This window comes from Bombina bombina, chromosome 4 (genome assembly GCF_027579735.1).
Source record: "Bombina bombina isolate aBomBom1 chromosome 4, aBomBom1.pri, whole genome shotgun sequence".
Lineage (NCBI taxonomy): Eukaryota > Metazoa > Chordata > Amphibia > Anura > Bombinatoridae > Bombina > Bombina bombina.
In genome coordinates, this window is record NC_069502.1 from 359,300,710 (window position 1) to 359,315,127 (window position 14,418).

Genomic DNA, 14,418 nt, shown 5'->3' on the forward strand with positions numbered 1-14,418 from the left:
CGCAAACGCTGAGCAACATGTGCAAGGGTTCTGAATTACATGGGATGCATTACAACTTCCCTGAGGGCACCAGCAAGATACATTTTAACATTTAAATTATAGGAAAGCAGGCAAAATATATAAATAATGTGTAATGTGATTTTTTTTATTGTACATAATTAAAGGGACATTAAACCCAAAAAGTTTCTGTCATGATTCAGGTAGAGAATACGATTTTAAACAACATTCCAATTTACTTCTATTAGCTAATTTGCTTCATTCTTTAGATATCCTTTGTTGAAGATATAGTAATGCACATGGGTTAGCCAATCACATGAAGCATCTATGTGCAGCAACCAATCAGCAGCTACTTATGCTATCTAGATATGCTTTTCAGCAAAGATTATCAATAGAATGAAGCAAATTAGATAATAGAAGTAAATTAGAAAGTTGTTTAAAATCACATGCTCTTTCTGAATCATGAAAGAAAAAAAATGTGGGTTTCATGTCCCTTTAACCTTTCTTCAAGGGATTATATTCTGAGTTTAATGTCCCTTTAATGGATCTGTACTATAGTATATATGTGTTAGAAAGCAAATAACTCTGTTGGTGTTCATTTAAAATGTATGGAGCTCGAGAAGGGCCAGGTAGCTTATCTAAAACAATTCTTAAAACTTTTTGTGACGTTAGATATATGAAATTGATATATATAACATAGGTGTGGGTATAAAGTTTGTTTTTCTTCCCCTATTTTGATTAATTTTTTTATATTATTTTTTCATATTTATACCTTATCTTGCCCATTTGTTTCTCAGGTTGTTTTTTTTTATACTTTAGGGCAATATTCTTCCCTTTTATTTTCTCTTTTTGTTATGTTAAGAGATACTAATATGAGCTTATAATACCAACTAACCCCCATCTGGAGGGGCTTTGAATCATTTATTCTCTGTAACAGTTTATTTTTTGTTGTATTCATGTTGTAAAAACTTAATAAAAAAGATTTAAACATAAAATGTATGGAACAGTGCACACCTGCATACACATTTCTGAATTTAAATTAATTATTAAGTTTATATTTCCCATTCAGGGCCAGGTTACTTTCATTAAAGCGATATTAACGCTCCACTGTGCAATACCAGCGCACACTAATTTGCACAGGTATTACATAAATATATATACATTTATATTTACTGGGAACACAAAGTTCCCATTAACCGCAATGTAAAGGCACTTTTTTTTTTTTTTTTTTTTTTTTTTTAACACCCCACTCACACCAACTTGCTATCTTTACCTTTTAATAAAATACACTAGGCTGTATTTTAGGGGTATTTGGGGCACATTTATAAAATTAACCAGAGATCTGATCTCTGGTTAATTTTATAAGCGCTAATTGCTACCACAAGCTTCCAGTAGCAATAAACAGCCACTTGCAATTGCTGGTTAATAATTGCGCGCCCGCAAACGGGCAAATTTGCCCGTTTGCAGGCGTGCAATAATTTAGTGCTCCACTTGTAATCTAGCCCTCAATATTTAAACCTTTACCTAAGCTCACACCTAAGAAAACAGTATGCTGCTCCGCCAACCACTTAAAAATTAAAGAAATATCTACACTAGTGGGCTGATTATTCCTCACTAAGGCCCTGGTGATATTAAGCTCCGCTCAGATGAGTTGATATAATGTGAGATTCTAAAAAGGCAGATTTTGCTATACATATCCAAGTGGCATTCCATGCCTTTCTATATGAGGAGATTAGCCCAGTGCAATATAGCAGTGCAAGACAGTATAGGATTGTGATTTTACAAGTTCAGATTTTGCTTTGACAGTTTCTGTGTAAGTTTAACAAATTATGGTCATACTTTGTATATTTATGTTTTTACAAATTACATTGCACTTTGTATTTCATCTATTTCAAATACTGACAGCTTCAGTTTCCCAGCAAACTTCATTACTTTCTATGAGCCCGACAATCAAAGATTCTCTAATTTAGAGGAAACATGAACGCGAACTCCTCTGTCGCTCCCACTTTCTGAAGCTGTCAGTTTTATTTTACAATGGAGCAAATACAATCTACAATGTAATTTGTAAAAGATACACAGAAACAGGCAAAGTATAATCCTAGTTTGTAACACAGAAACTTTTTTGAAGCATAATCAGAAGTTGTGAGATCACTGTTGTATAGAGAAGCTAAATGCATTAAAACACAACAGAGAAACCTCAAAGATTAAATGTAGAGCTTTATGGGATATATCTCATCTCTATGTGACATCCAGTTTCACCCCTTTTTCTTAGAGCATTCAGTGAGTTCAGCCCCTGCAAATTCTGCACTGTAATTTCTCTATAAACTGGAAAAAAACAAAATGTATGCTTACCTGATAAATTTATTTCTCTTGTGGTGTATCCAGTCCACGGATTCATCCATTACTTGTGGGATATTCTCCTTCCCAACAGGAAGCTGTAAGGGGATCACCCACAGCAGAGCTGTCTATATAGCTCCTCCCCTAACTGCCACCTCCCAGTCATTTGACCGAAGACAAGCAAGAGAAAGGAGAAACTATAGGGTACAGTGGTGACTGTAGTTTAAAAATTAAAAAAAAACACCTGCCTTAAAATGACAGGGCGGGCTGTGGACTGGATACACCACAAGAGAAATAAATTTATCAGGTAAGCATGAATTTTGTTTTCTCTTGTAAGGTGTATCCAGTCCACGGATTCATCCATTACTTGTGGGATACCAATACCAAAGCTATAGGACACGGATGAAGGGAGGGACAAGGCAGGAACTTAAACGGAAGGCACCACTGCCTGTAAGACCTTTCTCCCAAAAATAGCCTCTGAAGAAGCAAAAGTATCAAATTTGTAGAATTTAGAAAAAGTATGAAGCGAAGACCAAGTCGCCGCCTTACAAATCTGTTCAACAGAAGCCTCATTTTTAAAGGCCCATGTGGAAGCCACCACTCTAGTGGAATGAGCTGTAATTCTTACAGGAGGCTGCTGGCGGATAAGCATAAGCTAAGCGGATTATACTTCTTAACCAAAAAGAAAGAGAAGTTGCTGAAGCCTCTTGGTCTTTCCTCTGTCCAGAGTAGACAACAAACAATGCATATGTTTGACGAAAATCTTTAGTAGCTTGTAAATAAAACTTTAAAGCACAAACCACGTCAAGATTGTGTAATAGACGTGCCTTCTTTGAAAAAGGATTAAGACACAGTGACGGAACAACAATCTCTTGATTAAGATTCTTATTAGATACCACCTTAGGAAGAAACCCAGGTTTGGTACGCAAAACTACCTTATCTGCATGGAAGATCAGATAAGGGGAATCACACTGCAAGGCAGATAACTCTGAAACTCGAGCCGAAGAGATAGCTACCAAGACCAGAACTTTCCAAGATAAAAGCTTGATATCTATGGAATGCAGAGGTTCAAACGGAACCCCTTGAAGAACTTTAAGAACTAAATTTAAACTCCATGGCGGAGCAACAGGTTTAAACACAGGCTTGATTCTAACTAAAGCCTGACAAAATGCCTGAACGTCTGGAACATCCGCCAGACGCTTGTGCAAAAGAATAGACAGAGCAGAAATCTGTCCCTTTAAGGAACTAGCTGACAATCCCTTCTCCAATCCTTCTTGGAGAAAAGACAATATCCTGGGAATCCTGACTTTACTCCATGAGTAACCCTTGGATTCACGCCAATGAAGATATTTACACCATATCTTATGATAGATTTTCCTGGTGACAGGCTTTCGAGCCTGAATTAAGGTATCAATGACCGACTCGGAAAAACCACGTTTTGACAAAATCAAGTGTTCAATCTCCAAGCAGTCAGACGCAGAGAAATTAGATTTGGATGTTTGAAGGGACCTTGAAGTAGAAGGTCCTGCCTCAGCGGCAGAGTCCAAGGTGGAAAGGATGACATGTCCACCAGATCTGCGTACCAAGTCCTGCGTGGCCACGCAGGAGCTATCAAAATCACAGAAGCTCTCTCCTGCTTGATCTTGGCAATCAGACGAGGGAGCAGAGGAAACGGTGGAAACACATAAGCCAGGTTGAAAGACCAAGGCGCTGCTAGAGCATCTATCAGCGCTGCCTTGGGATCCCTGGACTTGAACCCGTAACAAGGAAGCTTGGCGCTCTGACGAGACGCCATGAGATCCAGTTCTGGCTTGCCCCAAAGTTGAATCAACTGTGCAAACACCTCCGGATGGAGTTCCCACTCCCCCGGATGAAAAGTCTCTCGACTTAGAAAATCCGCCTCCCAGTTCTCTACTCCTGAGATATGGAAAGCGGATAGATGGCAAGAGTGAACCTATGCCCATAGAATTATTTTTTAAACCTCCAACATTGCTAGGGAACTCCTTGTTCCCCCTTGATGGTTGATGTAAGCTACAGTCGTGATGTTGTCCGACTAAAATCTGATGAACCTGACCCTAGCTAGCTGAGGCCAAGCCTGAAGAGCATTGAATATCACTCTTAGTTCCAGAATGTTTATCGGAAGGAGTGTCTCCTCCTGAGTCCACAAACCCTGAGCCTTCAGGGAGTTCCAGACTGCACCCCAGCCCAGAAGGCTGGCATCTGTCGTTACTATTGTCCAATCTGGCCTGCGGAAGGTCATACCCTTGGACAGATGGACCCGAGATAACCACCAGAGAAGAGAATCCCTGGTCTCTTGATCCAGATTTAGTAGAGGGGACAAATCTGTGTAAACCCCATTCCACTGACTGAGCATGCAGAGTTGCAGCGGTCTGAGATGTAGGCGGGCAAACAGCACTATGTCCATTGCCACTACCATTAAGCCGATTACTTCCATAAACTGAGCCACTGAAGGGCGAGAAGTAGAATAAAGAACACGGCAGGAATTTAGAAGTTTTGAGAACCTGGCCTCTGTCAGGTAAATCTTCATTTCTACAGAATCTATCAGAGTTCCTAGGAAGGAAACTCTTGTGAAAGGGGATAGAGAACTTTTTTCTCCGTTCACTTTCCCATACAACCTCAGAAATGCCAGAACAATGTCCGTGTGAGACCTGGCAACTTGAAAAGTCGACGCCTGTATCAGAATGTCGTCTGAGTAAGGGGCTACTGCTATAGCCCGCGGCCTTAGGACCGCTAGAAGGGACCCTAGAACCTATGTAAAGATTCTTGGTGCCGTGGCCAACCCAAAGGGAAGAGCCACAAACTGGTAGTGCCTGTATTGACCCTCCTGGATCATAGGAAGGATGGTTCGAATAGTCTCCATCTTGAAGGATGGGACTCTGAGAAATTTGTTTAAGATCTTGAGATCTAAGATTGGTCTGAATGTTCCCTCTTTCTTGGGAACAACAAACAGATTTGAATAAAAGCCCTGTCCCTGTTCCTCCTGCGGAACTGGGTGGATCACTCCCATAACTAGGAGGTCTTGAACACAATGTAAGAATGCTTCTCTCTTTATCTGGTTTGAATTCCAGAAGATAACCCTTGGACACAATTTCCAATGCCCAGGGATCCTGGACATCTCTTGCCGAAGCCTGGGCGAAGAGAGAGAGTCTGCCCCCTACTAGATCCGTTTCCGGATTAGGGGCTGCTCCTTCATGCTGTCTTAGAGGCAGCAGCAGGCTTCTTAGTCTGTTTCCCCTTGTTCCAAGCCTGGTTAGGTCTCCAGACCGGCTTAGACTGGGCAAAAGTTCCCTCTTGTTTTGTGTTAGAGGAAGTTGAAGCTGCGCCACTCTTGAAGTTTCTCCCCTGGTAATCTCATATATATATATATATATATATACTTAAGGTTTCCATTAGCACCTCTATGCTAATGACACTCATATTGTTTACAATTAACTCTTTCTCTATATTAAATCAGGTCAGCAAACACAATTTCCTATTGAATGTCTTTACTAGGCCAACACATCAATATTCATACCACACCTGAAATCTCAGTTATGGTGAATAAATCATTACTTCCACTCACGTGCATTGTCTTGAGGGTCAAGCCAAGTAAAATATAGCCAACCTCATCTGTGTAGCAACTCACCTACCCTTTACTCAAAAATGACACAATCAACATTTTAATTCACTCCCTCGTCTTGTCTCAGCACTATAAGTCTAAGGGGTGACGTTATCCCTGTAGATTGTGTTTGCTTCTCTACCGTTCTCTACAACAAAAACTACTCAAGACAGAAACACCAGTGTGTAACACAGCAGTTTTACAGATTACTAGGAGCAAATAAAATAGCAAAATAGAAATAAATATAAATTTAGCTATACAAAAAATTACATTGAAATAATATATAATATGGCTTATTTTTCAAGTATTAAAGGGCCAATAAACCTAGGAAATAATGTTATATAATGCTGCACATAGTGCAGCATTATATAACATTAGCTTAGCTCCAGATTTCTAAAGTGAATAGTTAAATAGATACAATGCAAAGAAAACAGAACGCCGCTCCTGGCTCTACTGAGCGGGTCTGTTTTCTTCTGCTAAGCGCATCATGGGCACGCTGTCTATTCACAGTGCGCCCGATCACGCTATTAAAATCAATGTAGCTCGCTTCCGCTCTGGTCTGGTAGCGGGAGCAAGCTACATTGATTTTAATAGCGCGATCGGGACGTCAGTGATTAGACAGCGTGCCCAGATGCGCTTAGGAGAAGAAAACAGACCCGCTCAGTAGAGCCAAGAGCGGTGTTCTGTTTTCTTTCCATGATATGTTTTTAACTATTCACTTAAGAAATCTGGAGCTAAGCTAATGTAATATAATTCTGCACTATGTGCAGAATTATATAACATTATTTCCTAGGTTTACTGGCCCTTTAAGAAACATTGATGAAGATTCTAGATCAAAGGTCCAATTTATAAATTTGAGTAACGTCTCACCTAAAGTAGAAAATACCTTACAAAATAGGTTGTTATTAATTTGTATCCTAAAATTTACTTAAGAAAGCACACTAAAACATACCAGTTTTAGAGATTAGTTACTATACAATTGACACCTGTTTACATATTTTTGACAACCATCATGTTTAACCCTTTGAGTGCTAAGCACTTTCCCACCTGGGTGCTAATATTTCCTAAGGTTTTTTAATTTATTCAATTTTTGAAAACATTTTTTTTTTAACTTTTTTTAAAAAAAAAGATTATTAGGCGATTACCTTTCCAACAGTGGGTCTTGGGGGTCTGTAGCTGCTTAGATGCCTAAGATACAGGCTTCTAAGCAGCATGCCCCCTCCTCCTATACTTAACATTGTTAAGTATAAATAAAGTTGCACAGTGACGTAATTACCTCATTGCGGCTTGACGTCACTGCTCATCACGTGAAGCCCCGGCGATGCCTGTCATTCTACAGGCACGATCGCCGGGGTAGGAGCAGTTAGGAGCCCCCAGATCTCCCTCAAGGTGGGAGAGTGCTCAGGACGGCTCTGAGCCGTCATTAGCACCAGAGTGAGAAACTCTGTGACGGCTCAGAGCCGTCATTAGCACTCAAAGGGTTAAATTATTGATAAAAGTATTAAAATGTTAATTTAAATAAATAAAAATTGCATACCTGTTTCAGATTCAGACTGTTTTGATTGGTAACCATGATAACCATTTCTCCATTCTAGTACGGCATCTTTAAAAGACTTTGAAGATTCTTCTTCATCAAATGTCCCATGAAGTAATGACTGATCATTGTTCACCAAAGGTTTAGTTGGCACAAAAAAGTCTGCCTGCTAAAGGTTTAGAAGAAAATAGATAGACAAGGACATAGCTGTTTTAACAATTAAGTCAGTCTGTTTTAACAATTAATCTATATGCCTAACCATTCAAATTGCATGCACACTGGTATTTTCACATTCAAGGTTGTTCAAAATCAATCAATAATCAATTATCTCTGAAGAAGTGTGTTGAGGGCACAGGGAATGTGTCAGATTCTGTATCTGTACAAAGTTTTGTATGGTTTTAATACGAAGGGCCAGATTACAAGTGGAGCGCTAATTAATTCTCCCACTAAATCGTTAACTGCGCTAGAGGTAAGCTTTTTGCCCTTGTCGAGTAGCGCTTATTTTATTAGTTGGAAGTAAACCATTTTTGCTTGTGCATTAACCCGATGAGCGAAAAACTCCAAACTTAGAATATCATATGCTCGTTCACGTATTCCCCATAGAAATCAATGGAGAAACAAAGTGGAAAAACACCCCCAGTCTTGCGCAAACCTGATCACATATTCTCGTGTGTGCTAACCCGGCATGAAAATATGAGTATTTCACCTTCCAATGTTATTCACATAGAAGAATGTTCTATTTATTCATAAATAACTATTTCTACATATATCTGAAATAATGTGATTTCAAAAAAAGCTATTTGGTTTTTAGATACCTTTGGCTACAATCGGAATATCACTAAGTTTTTATCTTTGTTTGTATACACTCAATTGAATGAACGATTGTTACTATAGTTTAATTGATCACTTTTCTCTCTCAAGTCTTTTTTTCAAAGGGGATAATGTTTAGGTTAATGGATAATAAAGAGTCTTGAAAAAAAACAGTACAGCTACCGTAATTCTGTGAGCATATAACATATGTCGTCAAAAGCAGGACTAACTGCATAATTGATACCAAAATACAGATATATATACACATACACACACTGGGGTTGAAAAATCCAGTCGTCCAGTAATCCGGGATGACTTAGGAATTTTCTGGGACGACTTAGGAGTTTTGGTTAAAGATGTTTGTGGTATTTTATTTTTCCCCATTATATTTTTTGTATACGTTTTCCATACGCACGCTGTTTCTCACTCAGCACGGGCTTCTTAAACATAGGGGTGGGGCTACCTTGTGTAGCGGCTCGTGCAGAGGAGAGAATGAGGAACTATCATTAAACACCAGGAGTCTCGGCTCGCAACGTAAGCGCTAGAGCCTGCCTCTCCATGACTCCTCTATGCCTCCCCTCCATGACACATTTCCCCTTTACTGCTCACTCCCCCTCTGTAACTCCTCTCTGTGACACCTCTCCCCTCTACGACTTCCTTCCCCTCTTCCCTCCGAAGCTCACTTCCTCTTTGCGGCCCCCCTCCTCTCCCTTTTGCGTTAAGCAAATAGAGGTGTGCTTTAGCAGAGGTGTTTAAGATGTGTGTAAAACCTGGAGGAGCTTTATCTTCATTTTGAGTGTAAAGAAAGTGTATTTTGTTAATACAAATGTGTAATACAAGAGTGTATCAAGAAATTTAAATTTTACACATTCCCCGACGCAAAAATATAAAGTTAAAAAATGGGACCACTAAGAAATTTTATGGGACCACTAGCGCTTCTGCAACTTTTTCTGAATATCTATTTATATATATTTAGAACATATTCTGCTATGTGCATAACATTGGAATGTGTGTGTATATATATATATATATATATATATATATATATATATATATATATGTGTGTGTGTGTGTGTGTGTATATACATATGTATTTCTGTAAATACATAAATATATATACAGTATACATATATATATATATATATATATATATATATATATGTACATATATACACATATATACACACACATACATGTCCATCTCTAGAAATGTATGTGTATGTACCTCAATATTAAAACCCTTTGTCAACCTTTTTTTTTTCTAACACCTGAGACCTCATATCTTTGAGCCCTTGTAACTTTTTTGTCCAATATTTTTTTATTAGTTTGTTATTATGAGTGTAACTATACTTTGTAATGTATTTTTGATGTGTTTTGAGAAATTTTTTAGTTTTGCTTAACAGTTAACCAGACCTCTGAAGTTGCAGTAATCATTCTAGCGTAAATCATGATTGTGCTCAAGCAATCGCATTTACTTTCAACTCATAGTAGATAGTAGATAAGGTTGAAAAAAGACTGAAGTCCATCGAGTTCAACCTATACAAATCTAAAATACTTACAAAAAGCTCCAGTTAAGCTTAAATAACCCCATTAAAATGTGACCCATTTAATACTAGCAATCATATCCATGAATTTTGTTTATATACAGAAATTTATCCAGACTATTTTGAATTTGTATCTATGGTATTGGCATTCACTACCTCCTTTGGTAATGAGTTCCACAATTTTATTGCTCTTACAGTGAAAAAACGTTTCCGTTGCAGGAGATTAAATCTCCTTTCCTCCAACCTTAAATTATGACCTCTTGTCAGAACCAATTTTCTTGGAATAAAAAGAGCTTCTGCCATCTCTGTATATGGGCCTTGAATATATTTATATAAAGTAATCATGTCACCTCTCAAGCGCCTTTTTTCTAAAGAGAACAGACCCAGTTTGGCTAGCCTCTCCTCATAGGATAATTTCTCCAATCCCCTTATTAGCTTTGTGGCCCTTCTCTGAACTTTTTCTAGTTCTGCAATATCTTTTTTAGCAATCGGTCCCCAGAACTGCACTCCAAACTCAAGGTGAGGTCTTACCAGGGCTTTATATAATGACAGAATTATGCTTTCCTCCCTTGAATCAATGCCTCTTTTAATACATGCTAGTATCTTATTAGCCTTTGAAGCCGCTGCCCTGCATTGTGCACTCATCTTTAGCTTGTTATCTATTACTACTCCCAAATCCCTTTCCTCCTGTGTTTGGCTAAGTCTTGTCCCATTTAAAAAATACATAGCCTGCTTATTTTTACTTCCAAAATGTAGAACCTTACATTTTTCCGTATTAAATCTCATTTTCCATTCACTTGCCCATAGTTCTAATTTTAGCAAATCCCTTTGCAAAGAGAGTTCATCCTGCTCTGACCTAATGACCTTACTTAACTTAGTATCATCTGCAAAAATAGAGATGTCGCTATTTAATCCTTGCTCCAAGTCATTTATAAAAATATTAAAAAGAACAGGGCCCAGTACTGATCCCTGGGGGACGCCACTGATTACCTTTGTCCAATCTGAGTATGATCCATTTACTGCTACTCGTTGCTCCCTATCTTTTATCCAGTTATTTATCCATGAGCTAACATTTTCAGCTATTCCCAGTCCCTTAATTTTGTGCATTAATCTCTCATGTGGCACTGTATCAAATGCCTTTGCAAAATCTAAGTATATCACATCAACTGATTCCCCTTTATCTATATTTTTACTTACTTCCTCGTAGAATCTAATTAGATTAGTTTGACATGATCTATTTCTCCTAAAGCCATGCTGATTAGAACTCATAATCTTGTTTACACGAATATGCTCATCAATATAATCCCTTATAATCCCTTCAAATATCTTCCCCACTATTGATGTCAGACTAACTGGTCTATAGCTTCCTGGATCATCCCTGCTTCCCTTTTTGAAGAGTGGCACCACATCAGCTTTACGCCAATCCTGGGGTACCATGCCTGAGGATAATGAGTCTTGAAAAATTAAGAGTAAAGGTTTGTCTATAACAGTGCTAAGTTCACTTAACACCCTTGGGTGTATTCCATCTGGGCCTGGAGTTTTATTTACCTTAATATTTTTTAGTTTTTTCCTGATATCCTCTAAACAAAACCCAGTTAGTGGTATGGACTGGCATGTTCTATTCTGTTCCAAAGTATCATTCAATGGTTCCTCTCTTGTGTATACTGAAGAAAAAAACTGGTTTAGTACCTCAGCCTTCTCCCTGTCATTATTTATCATGCTACCCTCCACACATTTTAATGTACCTATATTATCCTTCTTAGATTTTTTGCTATTTATGTACTTAAAGAACCTTTTAGGGTTAGACTTAGAATCCTTGGCAATTAATTTTTCATATTCAATTTTGGCTAATTTGATTGCTTTTTTGCATGCTTTGTTACATTCCTTATAAATATTGTATGCTGAGTCTGTACTATTTTCTTTTAATAATTTAAATGCCCTACGTTTTTTCCTAATTTCTTTTAACACATTTATATTTAGCCATAACGGCTTATTTTTTTTATTTTTATTTTTATAACCATATGGTATGTATTGATATGTATATTTATTTAACAAATTTTTAAATATTATCCATTTATCCTCTGTATTTTTATTAGAAAATACATTGTCCCAATTTATATTATTTAATGATTTCCTTAAATCGTTGAATTTTGCTTTCTTGAAATTAAAAGTCTTAGTTAAGCCTTTAAAACACTGCATATGAAAAGAGATTTCAAATGTGACCATGTTATGATCACTGTTACCCAAATGTTCTTTGACTTCTATGTTTGATATTATATCTGTATTGTTTGATAGCACTAAATCCAATATAGCTTTACTCCTAGTTGGCTCCTCTATTAATTGTGACAAGAAGTTATCCCTGAGAACATTTAAAAATCTATCCCCCTTAGCTGAATTACTAGTTTCATTGGCCCAGTTTATATCAGGGTAGTTAAAATCTCCCATAATTACAGCACTGTTATTAGCAGCCTTACCTATTTGCATTAGTAGTTGAGTTTCCTCTGGGTCACTAATGTTGGGAGGCTTGTAGCATGTTCCTAGTAATATTTTTTTAGGATTTTTCCCCCCACTCTTTATTTCAACCCACAGGGTCTCTACATTGTCACTTGTATCATAAATATCTTCCCTTATTGTAGGTTTAAGGTCAGGTTTAATATACATGCAGATTCCTCCACCCCTTTTATTATTCCTGTCCCTCCTAAATAATGTATACCCCTCTAAGTTAACTGCCCAGTCATGTGAATCATCCCACCAAGTTTCAGTTATACTGATAACATCATAGTCCTCTTCTGCAACTAAGAGCGTCAGCTCCCCCATTTTACCTGTCATGCTTCTTGCATTTGTTGTCATACATTTAATTTTCATGTGCTTTCTGCTGCTACTTGGTGTACTTTCCTCTATACTTTCTAATGTGACATTTCTTAAGTCATCCCTTCCTTGAGATATTAATGGAGAGACATATTCAGACACTGATCTCTCTGTTCTATTTTGTTCAAATTGACCCTCCCCCCCTTTGCCTAGTTTAAAAGGTTCTCTAAACGTGCTACCATCCTTTCCCCCAACACACCTGCACCCATGTCATTCAGGTGCAACTCGTAATAACAACGGTAAGCCCATCGAGAGCAAACACTCACAATAAACCCCTTGCTGCTCGCACACAAACGTTGGCTAACTAGATGTGTTCAGCTAGCTGACAGTAGTGCAATGTGGTTCCTTCAGAAAAGAATAACAAGAGAATGAAGCAAATTTAATAACAGAAATAAATTGGAAAGTTGTTTGAAATTGTATGTTCTATCCGAATCATGAAAGAAAATGTTGCAGTTTCCTACCCCTTTAAGCTTAACTGGAGCTTTTGTTGTTAGTATATTAAGATTTGTATAGGATGAACTCAATGGACTTGTGTTTTTTTTCAACCTTATCTACTATGTTACTTTAAAACTGCAAATGTTGGATACCAATAATAACAGTAAATTAAAAGGAAAGAAAATACATGATCGAAATAGAAAAAAGGTCTGACAATCATTAACCCCTTAAGAACCAAGGCCATTTTTCAATTTCTTTCCCTTAAGGACCAGGGCTATTTTTACATTTCTGCTGTGTTTGTGTTTAGCTGTAATTTTCCTCTTATTCATTTACTGTACCCACACATATTATATACCGTTTTTCTCGCCACTAAATGGACTTTCTAAAGATATCATTATATCTTATAATTTATTATTAAAAATATTATAAAATATGAGGAAAAAATGAAAAAAAAACAAATTTTTTCTAACTTTGACCCCCAAAATCTGTTACACATCTACAACCACCAAAAAACACCCATGCTAAATAGTTTCTAAATTTTGTCCTGAGTTTAGAAATACCCAATGTTAACATGTTCTTTGCTTTTTTTTGCAAGTTATAGGGCCATAAATACAAGTAGCACTTTGCTATTTCAAAACCACTTTTTTTCACAATGAGCGCTAGTTACATTGGAACCCTGATATCTGTCAGGAATACCTGAATATCCCTTGACATGTATATATTTTTTTTTTAGAAGACATCCCAAAGTATTGATCTAGGCCCATTTTGGTATATTTCATGCCACCATTTCACCGCCAAATGCAATCAATTAAAAAAATTGTTTACTTTTTCACAAATTTTTTCACAAACTTTAGGCTTCTCACAGAAATTATTTACAAACAACTTATGCAATTATGTCATAAATGGTTGTAAATGCTTCTCTGGGATCCCCTTTGTTCAGAAATAGCAGACTTATATGTCTTTGGCGTTGCTTTTTGGTAATTAGAAGGCTGCTAAATGCCACTGCGCACCACACGTGTTTTATGCCCAGCAGTGAAGGGGTTAATTAGGGAACATGTAGGGAGCTTTTAGAGTTAATTTTAGCTTTAGTGTAGTGTAGTAGACAACCCAAAGTATTGATCTAGGCCCATTTTGGTATATTTAATGTCACCATTTCCCCGCCAAATGCGATCAAATTTAAAAAAAACTTAATTTTTTTTCGCAATTTTAGGTTTCTCCCTGAAATTATTTACAAACAGCTTGTGCAATTATGGCACAAATGGTTGTAAATGCTT

At 37.3% G+C, this 14,418-nt stretch overlaps 1 protein-coding gene across 1 annotated transcript in view; it reads right to left on the reverse strand.

The window, feature by feature from the left end:
* Nucleotides 1–14,418, reverse strand: part of ZBBX (zinc finger B-box domain containing) — a 508,142-nt gene that overhangs the window by 317,492 nt on the left and 176,232 nt on the right. The window contains exon 7 of the mRNA XM_053711814.1: nucleotides 7,491–7,656. Coding sequence (XP_053567789.1) covers nucleotides 7,491–7,656 — 166 coding nt within the window. The remainder of the gene's footprint in view (nucleotides 1–7,490; nucleotides 7,657–14,418) is intronic.